General features: G+C 49.0%; 1 protein-coding gene across 5 annotated transcripts in view; it reads right to left on the bottom strand.

Annotated features, from left to right (window-relative positions):
• LOC147106311 (CD82 antigen-like) overlaps nucleotides 1–25,689 on the bottom strand; it is a 156,379-nt gene that overhangs the window by 92,081 nt on the left and 38,609 nt on the right. For all 5 annotated transcript variants that reach the window (XM_086009302.1, XM_086009300.1, XM_086009299.1 and 2 more), the window contains exons 5-7: nucleotides 18,466–18,540; nucleotides 12,194–12,292; nucleotides 9,692–9,844 (exon numbers count right to left, since the gene is read on the bottom strand). In XM_086009302.1, the coding sequence (XP_085865428.1) occupies nucleotides 9,692–9,844; nucleotides 12,194–12,292; nucleotides 18,466–18,540 (327 nt within the window). The remainder of the gene's footprint in view (nucleotides 1–9,691; nucleotides 9,845–12,193; nucleotides 12,293–18,465; nucleotides 18,541–25,689) is intronic.

Here is a 25,689-nt window from a genome sequence, read left to right on the forward strand (position 1 = left end):
CCCCCAAACACGGTCTACAGGCACAGGGTCGGCTACCTCAACATGAGTGAGCAGCAGTGCCAAAGGCGGCTCCGACTTTCGCGAGAGGTAGTGGGTGACATCTGCGCAATGGTGCAGCAAGTCCTGGCGCCCAGAGCAGCAGGTGGACACCCCTTACCAGTGGCCGTCAAAGTCACCACCGCACTCAACTTTTTTGCTTCAGGCTCATTCTAGAGATCAGCAGCAGACATCAGCGGCATCTCCCAGGTGGCCGCACACACTTGCATCACACAGGTAACCGATGCCCTCTTTGCCATCGCGCACAATCACATCCATTTCACCAAGGATCAAGCAAGTGTCATGGTGCGTGCGGTTGGATTAGCTAATCTGGCAGGCTTTCCAAGGGTGCAGGGCGTCGTTGACTGCACACATGTGGCCCCTAAGGCACCCCATCGTAATCCAGGTATTTTTGTCAACTGCAAGGACTTCCACTCCCTCAACGTGCAGCTGGTGTGTGACCACAAGAAGGACATTTTGCATGTTTGTGCCAAGTACCCTGGCAGTTGTCATGACTCCTTCATACTGAGCCAGTTTAGTGTGCCTCCGTTCTTCAGTCCACCAGACCAACTTAACGGATGGCTACTTGGAGACAAGGGCTATCCCCTGAAGACATGGCTAATGACACCGTTGAGGAGCCCATCCAATGAAGCTGAGGAGCACTACAACTCCAGCCACATTTCCACCAGATCCATAATTGAGCAACCATCGGCATGCTGAAGATACGCTTCAGATGCCTGGATAGATCAGGTGGAGCCCTGCAGTACTCAGCAGCCAGGGTCTCCAGAATCGTCGTGGTTTGCTGTGCACTTCACAACATGGCACAGCGTCGTGGCTTGCAGATTCCTGAGGACCAAGTGGCTCCTCACATATCCTCCTCAGATGAGGAGGAGGAGGGGGATGAGGAGGAGGAGGAGGAGGAGAGCAAAAACGAACATCATGCAGAGGCCCATCAACCAGCGGCAGCAGTACGCGAGAACATTGCTGCCTGGGATGCAAGGAACGCACTCATCTTGGACAGATTTGCTTAGCCTAGCTAATCAAACACTTTTGCCTCACAGCTTCTTACCAGGGCATCGACAATGGACAAGAACCAGCGGATTCCTAGCACTCTGACCACCATACGGACAATTGCAAGTAATCCTAAGCCCTCAATGTGGAAGTTCCATTTGCGAAGTGACACACGCCACAACTGCAACAGTTGCCATTAGAATTTTTATTTACAATAAGCAAGTGATGGCATTTTAAAAATGACCACAACATTTCACCCAAGTGACTACCCTTGTGACTATTTGTGCAGTATCTTTCTCTTACGCGTGCTCCTATGTGGTGCTTCCCCTGTGGCAAATGTGGAGGCCCCTTGCTCACTTTCTTGCTGCTCCTGTCGCAACACCTTTGGCGGGCGTCCTCTGGGGTGGTGAACCTGTGAGGGCTCGGCAGCAGTATGCTGCTCCTGCGGCTGTGCAGGGGTTGAGATGCCGATCTCAGTTGGGTGGGGACTCTGGTGGGGCTCTGACCGAGGGCTCTGCAGTGGCATGGAAGTGTGAGCGCTTGGAGAGGAGCCCCCACTTCCTTGTTCTCTGCCACCAACATCCCTCTCATGGGTCAGGTCCACGTCAGCGCTTGCAAGTGGCTTGACAGCACCTTGCTGCACATCAGGGGGGCCATGGGGACCCGTATCTGCACTGGCAGTCCTACTCAGAAGGACTTCCATGAAGGTCTGGTTTCTCTATTCAATAGCTGACCATCGCTCCTCCAGAGATGCCAGTCTATTGTGAACACTCACCATGTTTTCTACACTCTGGCGACTTAGCTCCTCCATGGCCGTAGCCATCCTCTCGTCTACTGTAGCCATCCTTTCCACGGAGGTTGCCATCCTTTCCGTGGTGCTGCGTTCATGCGCCAATTACTCCACAAAGGCTCTGCTCATGTTCGCGATGGACTCCTCCATTCGCTCCACACTCGCAGTGACCCTGGAGACAAAACCTGCCAGAGACTCCTGCACCTGTTCCTGGAGTTCCAGCACCGCTGTTCTTCTGGATGGACCCAGAGGCAAAGGGTCGACATGCAGCTGAGCCGAGCTGGGAGAGTCCTGCGCCCTCCGACTATGACTCTCCACTGCTGTCCCTGTCTCCACAATCTGCTGATGCTCACTTGTGAGCTGTGATACACCAGGTGACAACACTACTCTATCTCGCGATGGTCCCACCGAGGTGTGAGTGTCTGCGCTGGTGCTGATGCTGGTGTTATGTCTGACATTTGTCGACAAGGATGGCTGAAATCTCTCTTCCACCACCTCCTCCCTTCCTTGCACTACCCGGTGAGCCCCCGATCCCATGGGTTCGCTGGTTACAGTCCTTTGAAACCTACCTCATTGCTCTTGGACTAGAAACTGTGAGTACGGCTCGGAAAAAGGCACTGTTATCCCATTGCTTGGGAGCGGAGGGCCAGTGTGTTCTTGGGACATTATGCACAGCAGACTCAATCGAAACATATGATGAAGCTGTGGCTCTGTTAAGCACACACTTCTCTGCCCCACAAAGTGCCCTCCTGCGGCGATTCATTTTTAGACAGCGTCACCAACTCCTTGGCGAGTCAGTGCATCAATACGTGGCTAATTTGAGGGGGTTAGCTAGCTCATGCAAGTTCAGTGCATTACAAGATGAGATGGTGCATGATCAACTAATAGAGCACACAAACAACGTGAGAGTGCGTGAAAGACTGTTACTCGAGTCCGACGATCTGTCGTTGTCACAGGCAGTCAACATTGCCTTTCAAGTGGAGTCTGCAGCCGAATGTGCAGCGAAACTAGCACACACACCCAGTGACAGCGCCCTCGGCCCCGACAGCTCTGACACGGTAATGCTCGCGCGACGGCAGCAACGCGCGCTACCGCGGCAACAGTGTGGAAACTGCGGATCTCGTTCACATGCTACCAGAGCGCAGAATTGCCCCACGCGCGGCCAAGCCTGTCGCAATTGTGGAAAACAAAATCACTTTGCCAATGTCTGCCGCTCTGCCCCGGTTGCTACAAATGAACACTCTCAGTCCTCAAGCACTATAATTCACAACGTGAGCTCTGGGCCAGTAGTGGTTTTCAAATCATGCACAATTAACCTGAATGATGTGTGCATCCCGCTGTTGTTGGATACCAGTGCCAGCGTCTCACTGCTGAATGTGGACACATTCAAACGCTTTTTCAGCTCCCTGCCACTCTCTGCGCCCTCCACTAACCTTTGCGGGTATGGTAATTCGAAAATTGGACAAGTGGGCTCAGTCAACCTCACAGTACACTATGGAACAAAAGTTATGCCAGATTTTTGTTTTCATGTGGCACGCCAAGGAGCTAACCTGATGGGACTGGATCTTTTCACTGACCTGGGTTTTTCTCTCTTGGACACCGGCGGGTCTGCGATTCTGCATGTCGCCTCACCATGGCGCCAAACATGGCCAGCACTCTTCGAGGGTCTGGGCTGCCTGACTGCCTTCACCCACCAGCCCATGGTTGACTCCACCGTTACCCCTGTCATTCAGCCACTGCGCCGCATCCCGCTTGCTCTCCGTGACGGGGTCACAGCTGAACTAAAGCAGCTATTGGAAGCCGGCATCATCGAACCAGTTGATGCCTCCCCATGGGTCTCCAACCTGGTGGTCGCAACGAAAAAGTCAGGTGGTCTACGCGTCTGTGTCGATCTTCGAGCAGTGAAAAAGGCCGTAATCCCCGATAAGTATCCACTGCCCACGTCAGAGGAACTCACAGCGCAGTTCTATGGTTCCATCCTGTTCTCGAAACTGGACCTTCGACAGGGCTATCTATAGGTTCCCCTCCACCCCAGCAGCAGGGACCTCACTGCTTTTGTGACACATGCTGGCGTCTTTCGGTACACCAGGATGCCATTTGGACTTAGCTCTGCACCCAGCTGCTTCCAAAAGGTGATGCCCTCTGTGCTCGCGGGCATTCCTGGGGTGGTCATCTACCTGGATGGCATCGTCGTGCATGGGCCCTCGACCTCCACTCACGACGAACGCCTTCACAGAGTTTTCACAGCTCTAGCAAAACACAAGCTCACACTGAATGGCGAAAAGTGTGTCTTTGCTGTTTCAGAGATCGAATTTGTGGGGTTTCGGTTGTCGGCTGACGGTATATCCCCACTCCAGTCAAACGTGGATACCATTCACAGCATCCCAGAACCGAACTCTGCAGCACAGGTTGCCTCCTTCCTTGGCATGACTGGGTACTACCTGAAGTTTTTGCCCCAGTACTCAGCCACCACAGCCCCACTGCGCCAGCTCCTGCGAAAGGATGAGCCCTGGGTGTGGTCACAAGCCTGTACGGAAGCTGTTCGCCTCCTCAAATCGCAGCTCACATCGCCTCCAGTGTTGGCTCACTTTGACGTCGCCAGCCCCACCCTCGTCACCTGCGACACATCTGCTGCAGCTGTGGGGGCGGTGTTATCACAGATACAGAATGGAGTGGAGAAACCAATCGCCTTTGCCTCCCGAGCCCTTAGCCCCACCGAACAGAAGTACTCAGTCGGCGAGTGTGAGGCGCTGGTGTGCGTCTGGGCATGTGAGCGGTGGCGCCTGTACACGTATGGCCGTGCCTTCACCCTGCGAACCGATCACCAGGCTCTCACTGCCCTGCTGTTGACATCCGGCACGGGCCACAGACCACTGCGTCTACACCGCTGGTCTGACCGCCTCCGCCAATACAATTTCAGTCTCCAGTTCACACCAGGACATGACAATGTTGTTGCAGATCTGCTCTCCCGCACTGTCTCTGCCCCAGCCCCACTCGTCGGGTCTGAACAAGTGGAACAGGATATCGTCCAGATGCTGCACACGCCTCTCCAAACCACAGTCTCTCTCCAGGAGCTCAAAGAGGCCTCTGAACAGGATCCGGCCCTCTCCCAGCTGTGCGCCTTCATCAGAGATGGCTGGCCTCGCAAGGTGCCTGAGGAACTGTCTGCCTACTCCAGAGTTAAAGAGGAGCTCTCCTGCTGGAATGACTCCTGTGTTGCACGTGGGCTCTGCACTGTGATCCCAAGTGCCCTTCGTGCGCGTGTTTTATCCATGGCGCATGAGGGCCACTTGGGCATAGTGAAGCTCAAACAACGATGCCGAGACCTAGTGTGGTGGCCAGGTATCGACAGGGAAATCGAGGCCCTGGTCAAGGACTGTGCAGCCTGCCTTGTAAGTGGCAAGACTGGCCACCAAGCTCCCCCACCCCTGCAACCCCTTGCCTGGCCCTCTCAGCCCTGGGAGCACCTGCAGCTGGACGTCTGCGGGGAGATCCATGGTGTCCCCCACCATCAATGGTTCCTAGTGGTGACCTATGACCTGCACTCAAAATGGCCAGAGGTCACTGCCATGGGCTCCGTCACCTCTCGGGTCATCATTGATATCCTTGAGTCCCTCTTCTCCCGCTGGGGGCATCCAAAGGCCATCACCACAGAAAATGGCCCCCAAATGGTCTCTTCGGAACTCTCCTCTTACCTTGAGAGCAAGGGCATCCGTCACATTCGCACAGCATACTACCACCCCGAGTCAAATGGGGGGGTGGAGCGTTTTAACCAGACACTGAAAAATGGCCTCAGAGCACACCTATCCCAGGGGTGTGCATTTGACAAGGCCCTCCTCCACACACTGCTGCACTACAGAGCCTCCCAGCATTCCACTACAGGGGTCTCACCCGTATCCCTCATGCTAGGCCGTGAGCTCATGCTGCCCCTTGGCAGGCTCCGCCCCTCGCTAGCTCAGAGCCCTGCTCCACCGGCTCAAGCCACAGTCGCTAGACAGCAGGAGAAGATGAAACTCCACTTCGACCAGTCGAAGAGGGCCAAGGCGCCCAACATCTCAGTCTCCGATTGGGTCAGAGTCCGCAGGCCTCACCGCAATAATAAGATGGCGTCATTCTGGTCCTCCCCTCTCCAAATCAGCCGCCAACTTGGACCAGCCACTTTCTGCCTCACTGACGGCTCTCGGTGGCATGCCAGCCGCCTTCGGAAGGTGCCAGCACTCCCTGATGCGGGATTATACGGACCTAACCCCCAAGCCTTACCCCCAGAGTGGCGGGATGCACATGTGGCTCAGCCAGCCAACCCTCAAGCAGATGTTGTGCCTCAGCCTGCTCCTCACCAGTCCACACCTCAGCCTGTTCGTACACGTTCTCGCCCTGGCCACCTACAGGACTTTGTCACTACATTTCATGTTTGAAATTCTGTGAGGGGGGAGGAAATGTTATGTCTGACATTTGGTGATAGGTACTCGATTGCCTTGGCCTGAGCACATGGAGTTTGATAGTGCTGTGATCATTGTATTGTGTATAGGTATTCGATTGCTGGTGCCTGGAAGTGTGTGTGTATGGCAGCCATATTAAAAGCAGCATGATCTGAACTCACTGACGGTCTCTGGATTATCTTTGCAAACGCAACATTTGTGTCTGCGCTGGTGCTGGGTTGGCTGAATTCTGCTGACGCTGTGCCCTCAGAGGTTGCAGCTTCCTCTGAAGAGTCTGGAGGCTCAGGCTGTTCCTCCTGGCTAGTGGGGACAGGTGCTTGCGATGGTCCTGTGGGGGAGTAAAGGAAAGAGTCAGAGATGTGAGGCCAAGGTTACATGCCCATTGCATATTGCAGATGATCATAAGTCCATCTGTTAGAGCTTCAGAATCATTATCAGCGACTCATGCAATGTCAATGAGAGAGATGAAAAACTATTCTGTCACCAGCTTTCTCTGATGCACCCATCTGTCCGTCCCCCACTTGCGCATCGTCCTCGAGTCCCATGATCTCCAGGACCGCCTCCTCCCAGGGGGTGAGGTGGGCTACTGAGGGTGAACCTCCTCCTGTCCTCGCTCTTTCCCTCTTATTGTGAGCTCTCTTTTCCTGCAATGAGGGAGACAAGTGGAGTTTGAGTGAGAATGACGGAGTGCATGTAGAGAATCCATAGCATAGATGCTTAGAAGGAGACAAAGCTGGAGTGAGTTGGCAAGACCAAGGGCCCTCCCTGTGTTTTGTAAGTTGTTTTCATAGCATCACAGTGATAGGGAGTGTGAGGGCTGCATAGTCGAATAGTTAGGTGAATATGACGATAGAGAGAGGGGGAATGGGTAAGGGTGCAGGGATGTCAGTGTCAAGTGGGATGTGGAGGAAGAGGTTGCTAAAGCTGAGTGCTGGTGAGGAGAGGCAATGGGGATCAGATTGAGAGTGATGGCAAAGTCATACTCACTTTTCCAGTGCACAGAAGGCCATGAAACCTCTCCCTGCACTGAAGCCAGATTCTGCGGATCATCGACAACGAGTTGACCTTCTGGGCCACCTGGATCCACACAGCCTTCGTCTGCTGGGGAGGCTTCTTCCTACCTGAAGAAGGGAAGAGCACCTCCTTACTAGCTCTTGCTCCCTCCACCAAAGCTTGCAGGGCGACGTCATCAAATCTGGGAGCAGACTTAGGTCTCCCGCTGCTCATTCTGCCTCCGTGTCCCTCTCACTGCAAAGGCCAAAAGGTTGGCAATCTGTAGAAGAAGCAAGGCTTCTTGCAGACCTTAAATGCAGCAGCAATGATGACATCATCGAAGGCGAGTTTCAGACCGAAAAAACTAATTGGGCCATGGGTTCCCACACGCTGGAACTCAATTGCCCAATTATGTGAAAATCACATCAATCTCCCACATCGATTTGGAATCGGGTGGATAACACGAAAAGCGGATGACACGACCCCAGCCCGCCCCAATGACAAAATCCAGCCCATTATCTTTGTCATCTTGACTAGCCTGTTCCCAGTTCCACACATGGCTGCTTCTCATGTCTTGGCTCTGCTTGCAGGGGTGGTGGGAAACAGAGGTCAGGTACTTCCCTATAATGAGGGAGGCAAATCAGAGCACTGGCACCCTGCTTAGCTCCCATGCACTCCCTCCCCCAATCTGAGGCTTGGGTACATGTCCCTTAACCAAGAAATGGTGAATGCCCTGGCTACTCCTACAGAGAGGCTGATTTTAACCTGCATGACTGACTCAACACATCAATATTGGATTCTAGCTTTAACAGAAAACAACGTCGATGTGAGTATTAGGAAGTGCTTGTACTGAGTCATCACTGTATCCAAGAAAATTTTGCTGGGCACCAAAGGTTTATTAACATTTCGAAGGATGATGTTGCCATATTTTTGAACGCACTTTTGCCATATTTGCATAGAGATAAGGAAGAAATGGTGACATCACATCATAAATGAAATCTGCATTATAAATTAATTTTTAAGTAGTTTGAAATAAAACTAAGATGTAAATCTAAAAACCATGTCATAAAGGTTTGTTTTACAACAAATAGAGCACTGCCGCCGTATAAATGTTTTTTATTTGTTTTTATGGGGTGTGGGTGTTGCTGGCAAGGCCAGCATTTATAGCCCATCCCTAATTGCCCTTGAGAAGGTGGTGGTGAGCCGCCTTCTTGAACCACTGCAGTCCGTGTGGTGAAGGTACTCCCACAGTGCTGTTAGGGAGGGGGTTCCAGGATTTTGACCCAGCGATGATGAAGGATCGGCGATATACTTCTAAGTCAGGATGGTGTGTGACTTAGAGGGGAACTTGGAGGTGGTGGTGTTCCCATGTGCCTGCTGCCCATATCCTTCCAGGTGGAAGAGGTCACTGGTTTGGGAGGTGCTACCGAAGAAGTCTTGGCGAGTTGCTGCAGTGCATCTTGTAGATGGTACACACTGCAGCCACGGTACGCCGGTGGTGGAGGGAGTGAATGTTTAAGGTGGTGGATGGGGTGCCAATCAAACGGGCTGCTTTGTCCTGGATGGTGTCGAGCTTCTTGAGTGTTGTTGGAGCTGCACTCATCCAGGCAAGTGGAGAGTATTCCATCACACTCCTTACTTGTGCCTTGTAGATGGTGGAAAGGCTGGAAATGTCTCAGTATAGTCGACATAATTTCCAGCAGCAGGATTTTCAGAGCAGGGTACACTTGGCAGTTCCACTGCAAGGGATAGTTAATTTTTAAAAAAAGTAGGTGTGAATATGCAATAGTTACATCCCACTGCTTTCACAGAATTGTCTTTCTTCACTTGGCATGTTCTTACTATTCAATTCTTTACCTGTTTGCTCCATATGGGTATTCCAATCACCCCGAACACTATCTTACCATAGTGTGGAGTCATCCCCAAAATGCTAATTGTATAATAAAGGTTTTAGATTTGAGAATTGCAAATTTGCAGATTTTCTTTTAATAAATATACTTATTTGCCAATATGGTAAATTAGGGGTGTACATATTTTTTGTCTTCATAGGCGCATACCATGAGCCTTGGGGGGCAAGAAATAGGCCAGGATTTTCCACGTCCCAGCGGAGGGGGTGGGGCAGGACTCCCAGTCGCCACTCTGACCACCTTTTCCTGGGTCAGGGGTCTTTACCTCTGCGGGGGGGGGGGTCCCGCCAGCATACCCACAACCAAGAGAGCCCACCACTGCCAATGAGACATGAAAAGGGGACAAGCTTAAAGGGGGAAGAAGAGCCCAAGGAGTTGAAAAAATTTTTAGGCCTTGGATCTGTCTGTATATAATATATAGATATATTCTGAAATTATATTTAAAATATGTAAACATACTATATTTCGCTACAGTTGATAGTGATGGAAAAATTGAAACTGTTTTAGTACCTTACCTGTGGGTATATGTAGCTGCTCTCTGTGACATTACAGAGGGAAGTAGAATATGCTACAGTATAATTGCTACATGAGCAAGGCAGAATCTTGGCAGATAAAATCAGTTCATTCTGTTCCCAATCTGTGGAATTGTAATATCCACAACATTGAAACTAGGATACAAAACAAATAACATTTGAAAAGGGTCAGCAACCACTTTGTATTTATTTTTCTAGTAGACCTCCTGCAGTGTTGCTCCCTGTGTGTGGAGGGTTTCTAAGAATAGGGGTATTATGCAAAGTGGTATTACCAGGGACACTGACTTATCAGCATCGGTGGTGGCCCTAGCATCTGGCAGCACTGGAATGGAATCTCAGGGTCTAGTGGTACTTTGAGGTGGGTTTCCAGGGTCTGGCCGCACTGGAATGGAATCTCAGGGTCTACTCGTACTTTGAGGTGGGTTTCCAGGGTCTGGCCGCACTGGAATGGAATCTCAGGGTCTACTAGTACTTTGAGGTGTGTTTCCAGGGTCTGGCCGCACTGGAATGGAATCTCAGGGTCTAGTAGTACTTTGAGGTGTGTTTCCAGGGTCTGGCCGCACTGGAATGGAATCTCAGGGTCTACTAGTACTTTGAGGTGTGTTTCCAGGGTCTGGCTGCACTGGAATGGAATCTGAGGGTCTAGTAGTACTTTGAGGTGTGTTTCCAGGGTCTGGGAGCACTGGAATGGAATCTCAGGGTCTAGTAGTACTTTGAGGTGTGTTTCCAGGGTCTGGCAGCCCTGGAATGGAATCTCAGGGTCTAGTAGTACTTTGAGGTGTGTTTCCAGGGTCTGGCCGCACTGGAATGGAATCTCAGGGTCTACTAGTACTTTGAGGTGTGTTTCCAGGGTCTGGCTGCACTGGAATGGAATCTGAGGGTCTAGTAGTACTTTGAGGTGTGTTTCCAGGGTCTGGGAGCACTGGAATGGAATCTCAGGGTCTAGTAGTACTTTGAGGTGTGTTTCCAGGGTCTGGCAGCCCTGGAATGGAATCTCAGGGTCTACTAGTACTTTGAGGTGGGATTCCAGGGTCTGGCAGCACTGGAATGGAATCTCAGGGTCCAGTAGTACTTTGAGATAGGTTTCCCGGGTCTGGGAGCACTGGGAGGGGTTCACAAGGTTCCAGAAACACTGGAGAGGAAGGTTCTGGGAACGATGGTGTAGGCTTGAGTTCTGGGAGCACTGGGAAAGGGTGCTGGGACCTAGGAGAACTGGGATAAAGGTCATGGTGTGGAGATGCCGGAGTTGGACTGGGGTGGACAAATGTAGGAAGTCACACAACACCAGGTTATAGTCCAACAGCTTTATTTGAAATCACAAGCTTTCGGAGCGCTGGAAGCATTTCTCCACTTCACCTGAAGAAGGAGCAGCGCTCCGAAAGCTTGTGATTTCAAATAAAGCTGTTGGACTATAACCTGGTGTTGTGTGACTTTTTACATTTGGGATAAAGGTGTTCTCAAGGTCTGGGAGCAGTGGGCGCTTTTATGGGATTCAGGATTGCTGGGGATGTGGCTTTGTGAGTACTGAGAGGGGGTCTTGGGGTCTCAGAGTGGGGAATGGAGGAAGTCTGAGGAGAGAGATACTGTAGTCCAGCAGGAATTGGAGCGGGTTTTGAAGTATTAGGGGTTGCTGAGATATGGCTGTACTGGGGGTAAACGGAGTCTAAATCCTTGTGGGGGAAAGGAGTCCAAAACTCCTGTTAGTCTCCTTCAAACATCAGGTCCTTGCCCCTGTAATTCTCAGGTGGGCCTGTGAATGTGCAAGCAACCCACCCTCCTGAAACAGGTGAGAGGCTGTTTAAATATGCAAATTAGGGTCTGTGCCAGTTAGATTAGAAAAATCTCTCTCCTGGTGAAGCCATGGAAATTGAGTTTAAGGGCCACCAGGATAAGAGCTCAACGCAAGTAGACCTTCAGGTAGTAAGAAGAGAACCATGAGGAAGATCCCTCAGTGTCTGAAAGAAGAGAGAGCATGCAGAGAATCCTGAGTGGAGCCATAGAAATTGAGCCCTGAGGGACCTGAAGCTGAGGGAAAAGAAGCCAGTCTGAATAGCCCTCCCTGAACTTGGCCAAGCTTGACAAATGCTGACAAGTAAGGGTGGTCATCACATCAGAATAGAAGGGACAATGTGTGTTCTTGAAACCTGCAGGTAGAAACGGGGGGGGGGGGGGGGGGGGGTGGCATGGAAGTAAGGTGCTTGGTAGAGAGTTACTCTACTGTGAATAATGTTGTAAGGATATATGATATGCAGAGGATGTATGCTGTATTGTCATATTCTGTGAGCATGACCTGCTACTCAAATGCACATCAAGGTGGTCCAGACTTGCTTGCAGACTGCCTGTTAATAAAGTCTTTCTGTAACATTACTATTACATGATTTTTCAAGGTAATCAGGAATGGTAATAGTTATGACAAAGGGGATGCCCTGCAGGTTATAACATTTTAATTATTGTTGTTTGTGTGTTTGGTTTTTGTAAACTTACTTCTTTCTGTATGATATCTAAAAGGTTCCATTTTGAAAAGTTGCCATTGCCATATTGTTCAATGGCCTCAATGGTTTTCTCATCCATCACAGTTACAATCTGTTAAAATTAAGTATATTTGGATTGAACTTTCTTTCAAAGGTCAGCAACGCAACAGAGCTGCTGTTGAGTGAAAGAGCTAGAAGATAATCTTTTTATAGTCGCACAAAAAGACTCTGAAACTGAGACATTCACTGCTAGCAATTAAATCAATAATCCAAAAATATATACAGTGAGTCAACCACTGGTATCGTGGTTCTGCCTGTTAGTTCTGTATTAATTTGCTGAACACCAGTTGCTTCTTAACACAAAACACTGACTCACAAGAAGGTAAGAGCCCATGGAATCCAGGGTGCCTTGGCACATTGGATACAAAACTGGCTTAGTGGCAGAAGGCAGAGGGTGATGGTCGAAGGTTGTTTTTGTGACTGGAAACCTGTGGCCAGTGGGGTACCACAGGGATCGGTGCTGGGTCCCTTGCTGTTTGTGGTCTACATTAATGACTTGGATATGAATGTAAAGGGTATGATCAGTAAATTCACGGATGATACTAAAATTGGTAGGGTGGTAAATAGCGAGGAGGGTAGCCTCAGTCTGCAGAACGATATAGATGGGTTGGTCAGATGGGCGGAACAGTGGCAAATGGAATTTAACCCGGAAAAGTGCGAGGTGATGCACTTTGGGGGGTCTAACAAGGCAAGGGAATACACAATGAATGGTAAGACCCTAGGCAAGACGGAGGGTCAGAGGGATCTGGGTGTGCAGGTACACAGATCCCTGAAGGCGGCGGAACAGGTGGATAAGGTGGTAAAAAAGGCATATGGGATACTTGCCTTCATTAGCCGAGGCATAGAATATAAGAGCAAGGAGGTTATGATGGAGCTGTATAAAACACTGGTTAGGCCACAGCTGGAATACTGTGTGCAGTTCTGGTCGCCACACTACAGGAAAGATGTGATCGCGTTAGAGAGGGTGCAGAGGAGGTTCACCAGGATGTTACCAGGGCTGGAGCGCTTCAGCTATGAAGAGAGACTGGGCAGATTGGGTTTGTTTTCCTTGGAGCAGAGGAGGCTGAGGGGGGACATGATTGAGGTGTACAAAATTGTGAGGGGCATAGATAGGATGGATGCTGAGGAGCTTTTCCCCTTAGTAGAGGGGTCAATAACTAGGGGGCATAGATTCAAGGTAAAGGGAGGGAGGTTTAGAGGGGATTTGAGAAAGAACTTTTTCACCCAGAGGGTGGTTGGAGTCTGGAACTCACTGCCTGAAAGGGTTGTGGAGGCAGAAACCCTCACAACATTTAAGAAGCATTTGGATGAGCATTTGAAATGCCATAGCATACAAGGCTACGGGCCAAATGCTGGAATATGGGATTAGATTAGACAGGGCTTGATGGCCGGCATGGACACGATGGGCCGAAGGGCCTCTATCTGTGCTGTATTACTCTATGACTCTATGACTCTAAGGTTTCTGCAATGCATTACAAACTGGTAATTAATTTCTTATGTACGTGATATATTGACATCAGTAAAATAAAGAATCAAGAGCTAGAAACTCTCCTCGAGCCTCGTTTGGGATGCTAAATCAGAAAAGCTGGAAAAGTTAGCGCCAGGCGCTAACCTCTTCCAGCCTTTCTGAAATTCCCACGTTTTGCTCCAAGAGGGAAGTGAAGTGCTAAGTTAAGTGCTCCACTTCCTTCTTGGAGCGCAAGGAGGGGGGGGAAGTTGACCACCAGGGGCGCACAGCTCTGCAGTGCCACGCACTGGGCCATGTGATGCTGACGCATTGTAGGGGCTCTTCCCTGAATTAAAGGGAAGGGCCCCATGCTCCGAACTCTGCAGTTTTTGTTTTAACTTACCTGCAGCACCGGGGAGCGGGGTGCCGCGCGATCAGCAGAGTGCCGGGCTGACCGAGCGCGGCACGGATCCCGCGTCCGGAGCAAAAAAAAAACATTTTTCAAAAAAGCCGACATTTTTTTCAGGGCAGCCGGCCACCTCACCTCTAACTTCCGCCCCGCTAGCGGCTGGCCGCCCTGCTAGCGTCCCCTGCAGCAGTCGCTGCCATCGCCTAGCGTTGCTGCAGGGGGCGAAGGGGAATTTTTCTGCCAGGGCAAAGCGCCCGGAGATAACGTCATGATCTCTGGGTGCATGAGATCGGGGCACAACCCGGTAGCACTGTCGCTAACCTCCCGCAGAATTTGGCGGGAGGCACGGTCAGCGCCGCGGCCAGGCGAAAAAGCCTTTGCGCCCTGTTAGCGCCCCCCACGGGAGGTGCAAAGGAGGGGAATTTCTCCATCCAAATCTTTTTCCTCGAATTAAAATACCGATGATTAATTCACTGAAGTTAATGTCACCAGCCCACTGTGACATCACCAAGTGTTGTTGCCATATGGGGGGGAAGGCAGTGCACCCACTCGGAAGAGTACTTAGTGCAATGGTGACTCATTAACACCTCTGACGTGGCACATACGCATTACGAGTCATTCTAATCATACAATTGAATATGGATAAAATGAGTGAGAAAGTGCTCTGTAACTGCATCAACTGGTTCAGATTGTGGGCCAGAAATTCCAGAACGGGGCTTGCAGTGCGTGCAAGCCCCGTATTTGCACTTACCCCGCGCTCCTGCCGATCAGCTCCAGGGACGCCTGCACTTGCAGAAACTGAAAGAAGAATCCCGGGCAGCGTATGACGTCACGCCGCCCAGGAATGCAGCCAGCGCGGAGCCAGGAGCGTGCAGTGTAAGTGAGACACGCCCCTTGAGGTCTCAGTTTCACTGGACACGCCCCCAATGTTTCTGTCAAGCTGCTTTGCTTTTTTACATGCAAAGCAGCAGTTTAAATAGGTTTTTGGAAGTTTTTTGAAGATTTTGGTAACTTTTATAAACTTTTAAAAATGTTTACATTATTTTGAGTAATCTGAAGTAGTTTTAAAGAGAATTAAAGCAATTTAAAGACTTTTAAAAGCCCTAAAAGAATTTTTTTAATTCCATTTATTTATTTAGCAATGTCGTCGTCATACGTGTCTTCACACTGTTCCCTTTGGGGAACTGTATGAAGTGGTGGAAGGATTTATGGCCGTGATTAACGCTCATTCCGTGACCGTAACCATCTTTGAACCAGCCATTAGGGCGGTTAGTCCTATGGCGGGAGGGTTTTACGGGCTCCCACAAGCTATACAAGGAGGGGGGGCCACCCACACCCACGGACGCAAATATCCCACTGGATGTCAACCCAGAATTTAGAGTCGGAGCTCCGACTCCACTTGCCGGGACTGTCTGGAGCGGGGTTCGAAACCCTACCCTGATCTGGCCCAGCGGCGGGGATCCTACCGCTATGACAAAGGCCCAATCCGATTAGCAACGTGAAATGGCAGCATAGGGCTCCAGTCACGGGGAGGGAAAAGGCGCAGGAAACGTATGGGTGTCACCTTTTGTGCGGAGTGGGCCTTTTGCGTAGCAGTAAGCATCCCCGCCGCTGGGCCAGAAGGAGTAGGGTTTTGAACCCCACTCCAGACAGTCCCGGCAAGTGGAGTCGGAGCTCCAACTTTAAATTCTGGGTGGACATCCAGCGGGATACTTGCGTCCGTGGGTGTTGGTGGCCCCCCCCCCCTCAGATGGGTTGTGGGAGCCCGTAAAACCCTCCCGCCATAGGACTAACCACCCTAATGGCTGGTTCAAAGATGGTTACGGTCACGGAATGAGCGTTAATCACGGCCATAAATCCTTCCACCACTTCATACAGTTCCCCAAAGGGAACAGTGTGAGGATACGTCCGATGATGACCTCTTGCGCATTGCACCTCCTTGGACCCTCAGTCGCAGATGCGAGGGGGCAAGTCGTGCAATTGTTAAATTTTTTATTTTATTGACATGTAAAATGTTGGCCCAATAATTCCCTTCCAAATGCGCTAGTACGGTCGGGGTACTTACGCATCTGGCCGGATGAAATGCCGGTTTTCAGCATGCACAGTGCATGTGGGGAAAACCGGCATTTCCTGTCCTCTGAACGAAGGGGTTCAGAGGCAGAACGCGTGCGACTGCACAGGCAGCGCGTGCGCAGTATAATTCGCCGCTTTCATTAATGCTTTCAGTGAGGTCCAGTCATTACAACTTACACATGAAAAAAGCATGGGTACAGTTGCTACAGAGGCTGCGGAGGAAGATATTTCTTATCGTGGAGCTTCTGAAAGTATGTATGTCTGTATATATTCCTTTGCGTGTTATGTATATATTCCTTTACTTATGTGTATGAATGTATTATTTAATTATGACTTTCAGAGAAAGTAACTTATTGGAAAATCATAATTAAAAACATACATTCATACACATTAGTAAAGGAATATAAAACATACATACATATACGTAAAGGAATATATGTGGACATACATACATAACTCATTCTCACATTCCATTCACACAGCCACAATTGCTCCTTCTACCTACCGTTCTGAAAACCCTTTTAAAAAAAAAAATTTAACTTTTAAACTTACTTAAAATTTCTTAAAATAACTTCCCTCCCTTTCCCAAACAAAAATATTGCATTTCAAAAGCTCCACGATAAAATATATCTTCCTCCGCAGCCAATGAACAACTTTACACTTGCTTTTTTCAAGTGTAACTTCTAAGGACTTAACCTCACGGATTTCATGAATGAAATCCACGAAGTTCACTGCGCAAGCGCTGCCTGTGCAGTCGCACGCGCTCGAGGTCTGGAAATGCCGGCGTTCCCCGCATGCGCTGTTCATGCTGAACGCCGGCATTTCCAACGGCCAGAAGCGTCAGTAAGCCGACCGTACTCACGCTTCTGGCCTGGAATTTCTGGCCCAATGTTTCAAACAGGGCAAAGTTTGGTTGTTTTTTTAAGTTCACTGTGGTTCTGAGACACATTGGAACTTCAGATTTTATTTTATGTTATATTAATCTTGAGACATTGTTCTTATTTTTGCTTTCCACTGTAGTGGCTCCTGGCTGTCATTCAGGCCTTAAGATTGCCACCAGCCTCTTTGCTAAACAGTGTTTGTAAATGCTGCTCGACAGGAATGGAGCATTTGCAACATTAAAATAACAAACATTTTGAAATACTCATATGACGGAAGAGGGGATTTGAATGGGAAATGCCTTGTATCAGACACGAGTAGATGAAGTAAGATTTTTTAAATACGAAACAGGGCTGTGTTTAAAATCTTGTCACTGTAAAATGATTCAATATTTCTATAGGATTTATAGAATCATAGAAGAGTACAGCCATTTGGCCCATCAAGTCTGCGCCAGCTCTTTCGAAGAGCAATCCAGTTAGCCCCACTCCCCTGCTCCTTCCCCATATCCCTGAAATGTTTTCTCCTTCACGTATTTATCCAATTCTCTTTTGAAGGCTACTATTGAATCTGTATCCACCACCCTATCAGGCAGAGCATTTCAAATCCTAACCACTCGTTGCGTAAAAGAAGTCTTTACTCATGTTGTCTCTGGTTCTTTTGCCGTTCACTTTAAATCTGTGCCCTCCCGTCATCGGCCCCTCAGCCACTGGAAACAGCCTCTCTCCATTTACTCCATCCAAATCTCTCATGATCTTAAACACCTCTATCAAATCTCCTCACAGCCCTCTCCGTTCCAAGGAGAACAACCCCAGCCTCTCCAGTCCATCCACGCAACTGTATTCCCTCATCCCTGGAACCACTCTGGCAAATCTGCTCTGCACTCTCTCCAAAGCCTCCACGTCCCTCCCAAAGTGTGATGCCCAGAATTGGACACAATACCCAGGACTTGCATATCTTGTGTGTGGTAACATTAATATTAAACACAAATGATTGGTGTCATAATGCTGGAGAGATTTAGCGATGACTGAAGATAATTTTCCCACATTTAATATTACTGCTTTCACTCACTTTACCGTATAAAGTTCTGTGTTTTCACTGTTGTATTAAACGTTTAACAATGTGGATAGATGAGTTCTAGAATTTTGCTGGGGATGCATTGTGAGTTAAGAGGCAGAATATGTGAACTGGAACAAGCAAAGATGGCACAGAGTATCATCAGAATGTTATTACTGATTATCTTCTTATTCATAAAATGTGAATATAATTATTTTAAAAAGCTCCAAATTATTGTACAACAACAAACTGGAGCTCAAGATCAACCATCTGCACTTTGATTTAATCCATTTATTAACTTAGAATAATCCTTTAAATTAATTGTCATATTGGTTTTAAATGGTAACAGCAAATGCATACTTACCTTATCATAAAGAATAAGTACAGTCAATCCAGTTGCAAGTTGAAGAATGAAAATAAGGATCAGAAATAAGAAGTACTGAAAATAAAAATAAATAAATCAGTGCAACAGCTCCAACAGCATTTCCTAACCTGTTGAACTATTTGATTCCATATTAGAGAGAGAGGGGGTAAATTTGACTTTGTGCAATGGTGTAGAATGGGTGATAGCTCATTTTACAACTCTTCTGATTTTTATTTTCAATGAAGTCAATAAGAGTGTAAATAAAAATTGGTCTCTTGAAAAGAGAAGGCTGAGGGGTGACCTAATAGAGGTCTTTAAAATAATGAAAGGTTTTGACAGAGTAGACACAGAGGGCGCGATTTTCCAAGCCCCGAGGAGGCGGGTTTGGAGGCAGGAGTGGTGGGAAAATTACAGAATCGGGGGGGCAGGAACCCATCCTGCCCGCAACCCGCCTCCGTGCCAATGTCCCAGGAGGCGGGTACCCGACCTGTGCTGGGAGCCGCCTCCCCGAGGCGGGAAGGGGATTAGTGCCTAATCCCTATTTTTAGCCTTGAAGTGTGGGCTGTCCGACGGCTCCGAACCACGTCAAGTTAGCGAGGCGGACCGTTGGTCTGCAGGGGTTGGAGGGGTCGAGATGTCCGTTGTGCAGGTGAGTGATGGGTGCATGTGTGCAGAGGTAAGCGTGTGAGGTAAGTGTAAAGTGTTTTACTTACCTTTACTTTCTTCTGCAGGCTTCCTTCTTTCAGTTCTTGGGAGTCCCTTAGCTCACCGGCACAGAAAGCAGAATGGCTGCTGAATTGTCAAAAGCTGCAGCCTCTGCTTTCTGGTCTGGAGAGCTCTCTAACTGAGTCTGAGTAGAAGGACTCAAGTTAGAAGACAGATTGTCCGTGTTTGACAGCTTCACAGAGCTGTCAAATGCTGATTTTTCATCTGTCAAAAGCTCTTGACAGATGAAATGTCAATCGCTGACGTCACCAGTAACCAGGTGTCCCTTAATTGGCCTGCTGAGCCCGCTGGGCGGGCTTAACAAGGTCAATCAAGGGAAAATAGCGTGGGTTGGCCACAAGTCAATGGAGGCGGGACTACAACCCAAAAAGTGGGAGTCCCGCCTCCAAAAGCTCCCCATTGACAAAATCGAGCCCAGAGTGTTTCCACTTGTGGGAAAAAGCAAAACTAGAGGCCATCAATATAAGGATAGTCACCAAGAAATCAAATAGGGAATTCAGAAAAAACGTCTTTACCCAGAGAGTGGTGAGAATGTGGAACACTCTACCACAGGGAGTGGTTGAAGTGAAAAGTATAGATGGATTTAAGGGGAGGTTAGATAAGCATATGAGGGAGAAGGGAATAGGGGGTTATGCTTGTTGTGTATGTACCTTTAAGGGAATAACTGGTCTTAGACTGCAGTACCGGCAGTGACCACCCCTGTATAAAAGGCCCTAGCAGGCTTCTGTAGTTTCAGTTTCAAGCTGCCGCTTGTTCAAGTAAAGTACCTGTTAAACTGTTCTCCCGAAGTCCGTGTATTATTGAGGCGCGGACTTTACAGTGGCGACGAGTAAGTTCGAACTCACCTGCAGTGTGGCATCATCTCACGGGGATCTCGCCTGAAAGGAAGGTCCTGGAAGGTCGTAGTCTGAGCAACGGGCGTCGACCGAGGGCAACCGCCCAAAGAATCCATTGGTGTTTGGAGAATTGCGGGAGAGACTGTGGTTCCAGCGAATCGTGCTGGTAGCAGGTAGCGCGCTGACCCTTCCGGACTGCGGCGGGCTCAAGCTCGATCGAGCGGCTCTACAAATCGGGCCGCGCAGCGTCGCCGGGAAAAGAAAACAAGAGAGAGAGGGTGCTCGAGAACAGGACAGCGGAGAGAAACTAAACGGGGGGGAAGGAAAGCGAGACGCGCCGAAGCTGCGGGTCGTCGCCATTACCCCGTAGAACGCTAGGAGCAGCATGGCAGTAAGGGGAAGAGGCGCCATTTTATCCCGTTGGGGAAGAAGCAAAAGCGCGGGAGGCGCCATTTTATTCCATTGGGGAAGAAGCAAAAGCGCGGGAGGCGCCATTTTAAATCGCCCAAGATGCCAAAAAGTGGCAGTAATCACTGCTTTCGACAACGAGGTAGAAGACTGGACCACGTATGTGGAAAGAATTGAAGTGTACTGCAAGGCAAATGAGGTGGTTGATGGAAAGAGGGCGTCGGTATTATTAAATCTGATGGGTGCAAGTACGTACGGCCTATTGCGGAATTTAATTACCCCAGCTAAACCAATGGAGAAAAGTTTTGAGGAGATTGTTCATATTTTACAGGAACACCTAAGCCTTACACCACTGCTGATAGCAAAAAGATTCAAGTTCCATAAAAGAAACCAGCACAAAGATGAGAGCAATGCTGACTATCTTACAGAACTACGCAAGTTATCGAAGCACTGCCAGTTCGGAGCAGGACTGGCAGACACCTTACGGGATAAGTTTATCTGCGGGCTCCAGAGTGAAGGAACCCAGAAACGACTACTTTCAAAAAAGGACCTGACGCTAGAACAGGCTTTCAGCGTGGCAGTATCCTACGAAGCAGCAGCACGGGGAGCTGCGAAAATACAACAGAAACCACAAGAATACAGCGCTAACGAAATGGCGTATGGAGCCAAAAAGTGCTATCGCTGTGGCAGAACAACCCATGAGCAGAAGGACTGCTGGTTTAAAGACAAAATATGCAGGCAATGCGGGAAAATGGGACATATAGCAAGAGTCTGCAGGTCGGGAAAGAAGACCAACACGACAAGAACTACTAAGGAACAGTACAGGAAAGTAAAGAAACTGACAGATAGTAGTTCAGAAGATCAGGAGAGTGATAAGGACTCCAGGAGCAGGCGATTAAGTTGTTTAAAGTTACACAATGTGATCGCAAAAGAAGATCACCGAACCATTTGGGTCACCCTCATGATAGCAGGGTCCCCAGTGAAGCCCTGTTCCTGAGACTAGCCCTGTTCCTGGGACTAGGGACAGGGTCACTGGCAAGGCTTGGAAGCTAAGCTAAGTCAGAGCCAGGCCTGGTTAGTACCTGGAGGAGTAACCATCAGGGAAGACCAGGTGCAGAAGGTCACGGAAGGAGCCCCGAGGAGGGGTGGTTGGTGAGCAGGCCCGGGCGTTGGGCTGGATTGTCAGACAGGAGGAATGGTGGAAATGGAATGGCAGCATGCACAGACGCAGCGGCTTTGCTTCTCCCAGGATGGTGCTATTTACGTTAATGTTAATGTTATTTGTACTGGACTCATGGGAGCTTGCAAGATCACATTTTGTTGTTCATGTACTTGTGCATTGTACAATGACAATAAAAAGTTGAATTATTAATTATTAAGATGGAATTGGACACAGGATCAGCCCTAACTGTCATGAATCGAAAAGACTATGAGCGGCTGTTCTCACACATACCCTTAAAGGACACGTCCATTGTATTGAAGACACACACGGGGCAAAAGGTCTACCCCAGAGGAAAAATAAGGGTGCCAGTTGAATATAACGGAAAGGAAACACAGAAACTATACATGTATATACTACGAGATGGAGGACCACCATTATTGGGACGTGAATGGATCCGAAGACTACAATTGGATTGGCATTCCATTCTGGCACTAACTGTGACTGACAAAAAAGATGATGACGTCGCACCTGGACGTCTGTCACAAATTCTATCTGACGCGGAAGAGGTGTTCCAACAAGGACTTGGGATTCTAAAAGGAGTAAAGGCAACCATAAAGATTGAGGATAACGCAACCCCAAAATTTTTCAAGGCCAGACCGGTGCCATACGCGATACGCCCAGCTGTGGAAGCTGAACTGGAGAGTCTGGAGCGTTCGGGGGTGCTGTCTAAGGTGGACTGGAGCGAGTGGGCCACACCCATCGTTCCTGTAATGAAGAAAGCATTGAGCAGCACGCCTGGGGAGCCAAGGAAGGTTCGCATCTGTGGGGACTTCAAGGTGACTGTGAACCCAGTCCTGCACACAGTACAGTATCCGCTTCCGCGGATAGAAGATATTTTCACCTCACTATCTGGAGGGAAACGTTTCACAAAGATTGACCTGGCTCAAGCGTATCTAAAAATGGAGGTGGAAGAAGCATCTAGGAAATACCTCACGATAAACACTCACAAAGGCCTTTACCAGTACAATCGACTGGTATTTGGGGTAGCATCGGCCCCGGCTATGTGGCAGAGGGCAATGGAACAAGTCCTGCAAGGGATCCCGAGGACCCAGTGTTATTTGGACGACATCCTGGTTACGGGCGAAAATGACAGTGAACACCTTGCCAACCTGGAACAGGTGCTCACGAGATTGCAGGAATATGGGCTACGAGCCAACCGTCCCAAATGCGAGTTCTTCGGGAGACAAATCTCGTATTGTGGCCACATGATTAATGAGGAAGGGTTGCATAAGTCGCCGGACAAGATTGAGGCTGTAGTCAAGGCTCCAGCACCAGAAAATGTGTCGCAACTGAGGTCGTTCCTCGGGTTGGTGAACTACTACCATAAGTTCTTGCCGAATTTATCTACAATTCTGCACCCACTGAATGCCCTCCTTCAAACTGGAGTAACATGGAAATGGAGTGATGAGTGTAAGCGTGCCTTTCAGGAATGTAAATGCCAAATCACTTCAAAAGAAGTATTGGCCCACTACAACCCAACACTACCGATTCGGTTGGCATGTGATGCGTCACCTTACGGCATTGGAGCGGTGCTGTCAAACAAATTCTGTGATGGTTCAGAGAGGCCAATAGCCTTTGCATCGCGCTCGCTAACCTCAGCCGAGCGTAACTACGCCCAGATTGACAGGGAGGCCCTCAGCCTGGTGTGGGGGGTGAAGAAGTTCAATCACTATCTGCACGGGCAGAAATTCACCCTACTGACTGATCATCAACCCCTGGTCTCAATTTTTAACCCAAAGAAGGGCGTTCCGGTGATGACGGCGCAACGGCTGCAAAGATGGTCACTTTTTCTAGGGGCACATCAGTATGACATAGAGTACAAAGGTACAAAACAACACGGAAACGCTGATGGGCTGTCGCGCCTACCGTTGCCTACGGCGGAAGAAGCACCTGCAGTGGACACTGTGGAGATATTCCATGCGACCATAGTCGAATGTTTGCCTGTTACAAACGCAAGTATCGAGAAGGAAACCCGAAATGACCCAACACTCTCTCGGGTCTATGATTTGACGGTGAAGGGATGGCCAACATATGGCGACTCACTGTTGCCAGCATTCTCGCCAAGGAGGGAACAGCTGTCAGTGTGCCGGGGAACCTTGATGTGTGGATCCCGAGTGGTAATTCCACCCAAGTTGAGAGATTGATTACTCAATGAGCTTCACGAGGGTCATCTGGGAGGGGTAAAAATGAAGAGCCTAGCCAGGGCGTTTGTGTGGTGGCCGGGAATCGATAAAGAAATCGAGGATATGACCAAGAGATGCACAGGATGCCAGAAGGTCCAAAACGCTCCACCACAGGCCCCGCTACATTCATGGGAGTGGCCCTCATCTCCATGGCAATGGGTACACATTGATTTCGCTCGTCCATTTATGGACTCAATGTTTCTAATCGCTGTGGACGCCCATTCGAAATGGCCAGAGGTCATTAAAATGTCCTCCACCACCACGGAGAAAACTATTGCAGTCCCAAGGACCATCTTCGCCAGGAATGGGTTGCCAGAACAGGTCTGTTCCGACAAAGGCCCACAGTTTGTGTCTGAGGATTTCCGGAGGTTCCTGAAAAATAATGGGGTGAAACATTACACATCTGCCCCATATCATCCAGCCACAAATGGATTGGCTGAGAGGTTTGTTCAGACCTTTAAAAAGGCCATAAAGGCAATGTATAATGATGACATACCACTGCAACACAAGGTGGATAACTTCCTAAATAACAACAGAAAATGCTGGAAAAACTCAGCAAGTCAGGCAACATCCGTGGAGAGAAATTTGAGTTGACGTTTCGGGTTTGACCCTTCTTCAAAACTGGAGAGAAAAGGAACTAGATCGAAGGCAGGGCTGCGATCGGACAAAAGAATAAAAGAACCAAAAGAAGTAAAAGAGATTAGAAGCTAGACGAGATGGTAATAGGCTGTGATTAGGTGTAAAGTGTACTGGCAGGGCAAAAGATAGCTGCCAGGTGTGAGAGAGAAACAAAAGGAAAGGGGGGGGGGGGGGCGGAAAGGAAAGGAGTGGAAAAATATAAGTGAAAATGAAATAGGGGCCGAGGTTATGAAATTTCAGATCATAACCTCGGCCCCTATTTCATTTTCACTTATATGTTTCCACTCCTTTCCTTTCCGTCCCCCCCCCTTTCCTTTTGTTTCTCTCTCACACCTGGCAGCTATCTTTTGCCCTGCCAGTACACTTTACACCTAATCACAGCCTATTACCATCTCGTCTAGCTTCTAATCTCTTTTACTTCTTTTGGTTCTTTTATTCTTTTGTCCGATCGCAGCCCTGCCTTCGATCTAGTTCCTTTTCTCTCCAGTTTTGAAGAAGGGTCAAACCCGAAACGTCAACTCAAATTTCTCTCCACGGATGTTGCCTGACTTGCTGAGTTTTTCCAGCATTTTCTGTTGTTATTTTGGATTTCCAACATCTGCAGTATTTTGCTATCGTGGATAACTTCCTGTTTGCTTAACAGGCAGTAAGCAACCAAACTCCAGCCGTACTGTTTTTCAACCGGAGACTAAGATGTCGCTTGGATTTGCTCAAACCAAACATAAGACGAGATGTTGAGGATAAGCAGTTCCAGCACATAAATGAGAAGCCAACCAGGAGCTTCAAGATAGGGCAACCAGTCTTGGCCCGCGACTACCGAACAGAAAAATGGCAGCCAGGCACGATATGCACACAGCAGGGACCACTAATGTACACAGTGGGCGTTGGAGAGAGCATCGTGAGACGCCATGCTGACCAGATTCTAGAGTCACAGGAACAAGCCAAACCTGCACCACAAGCATGTGCACCTGGTAATGAGCCCAAAGTACAGATTGCGTCTACCTCAGAAGCAGGGGTATTGGAAGCTGACGAACCAACCAATGACAATGAGCCAGAATTGACTCCACCGCCAGAACAGGATACTCGAGAAAGGCGCTATCCAGTCCGGATGAGGAAGCCTCCTCAAAGACTGAACTTATAAATGACTATTTCAGTTGATGTATATATTACTGAGAAAATTGTAATTGAAATTAGTTATTATTTAGTTGTT

Source organism: Somniosus microcephalus, chromosome 16, assembly GCF_052327205.1.
Source record: "Somniosus microcephalus isolate GS21.2 chromosome 16, FLI_Smic_1.0, whole genome shotgun sequence".
NCBI classification, from domain to species: domain Eukaryota; kingdom Metazoa; phylum Chordata; class Chondrichthyes; order Squaliformes; family Somniosidae; genus Somniosus; species Somniosus microcephalus.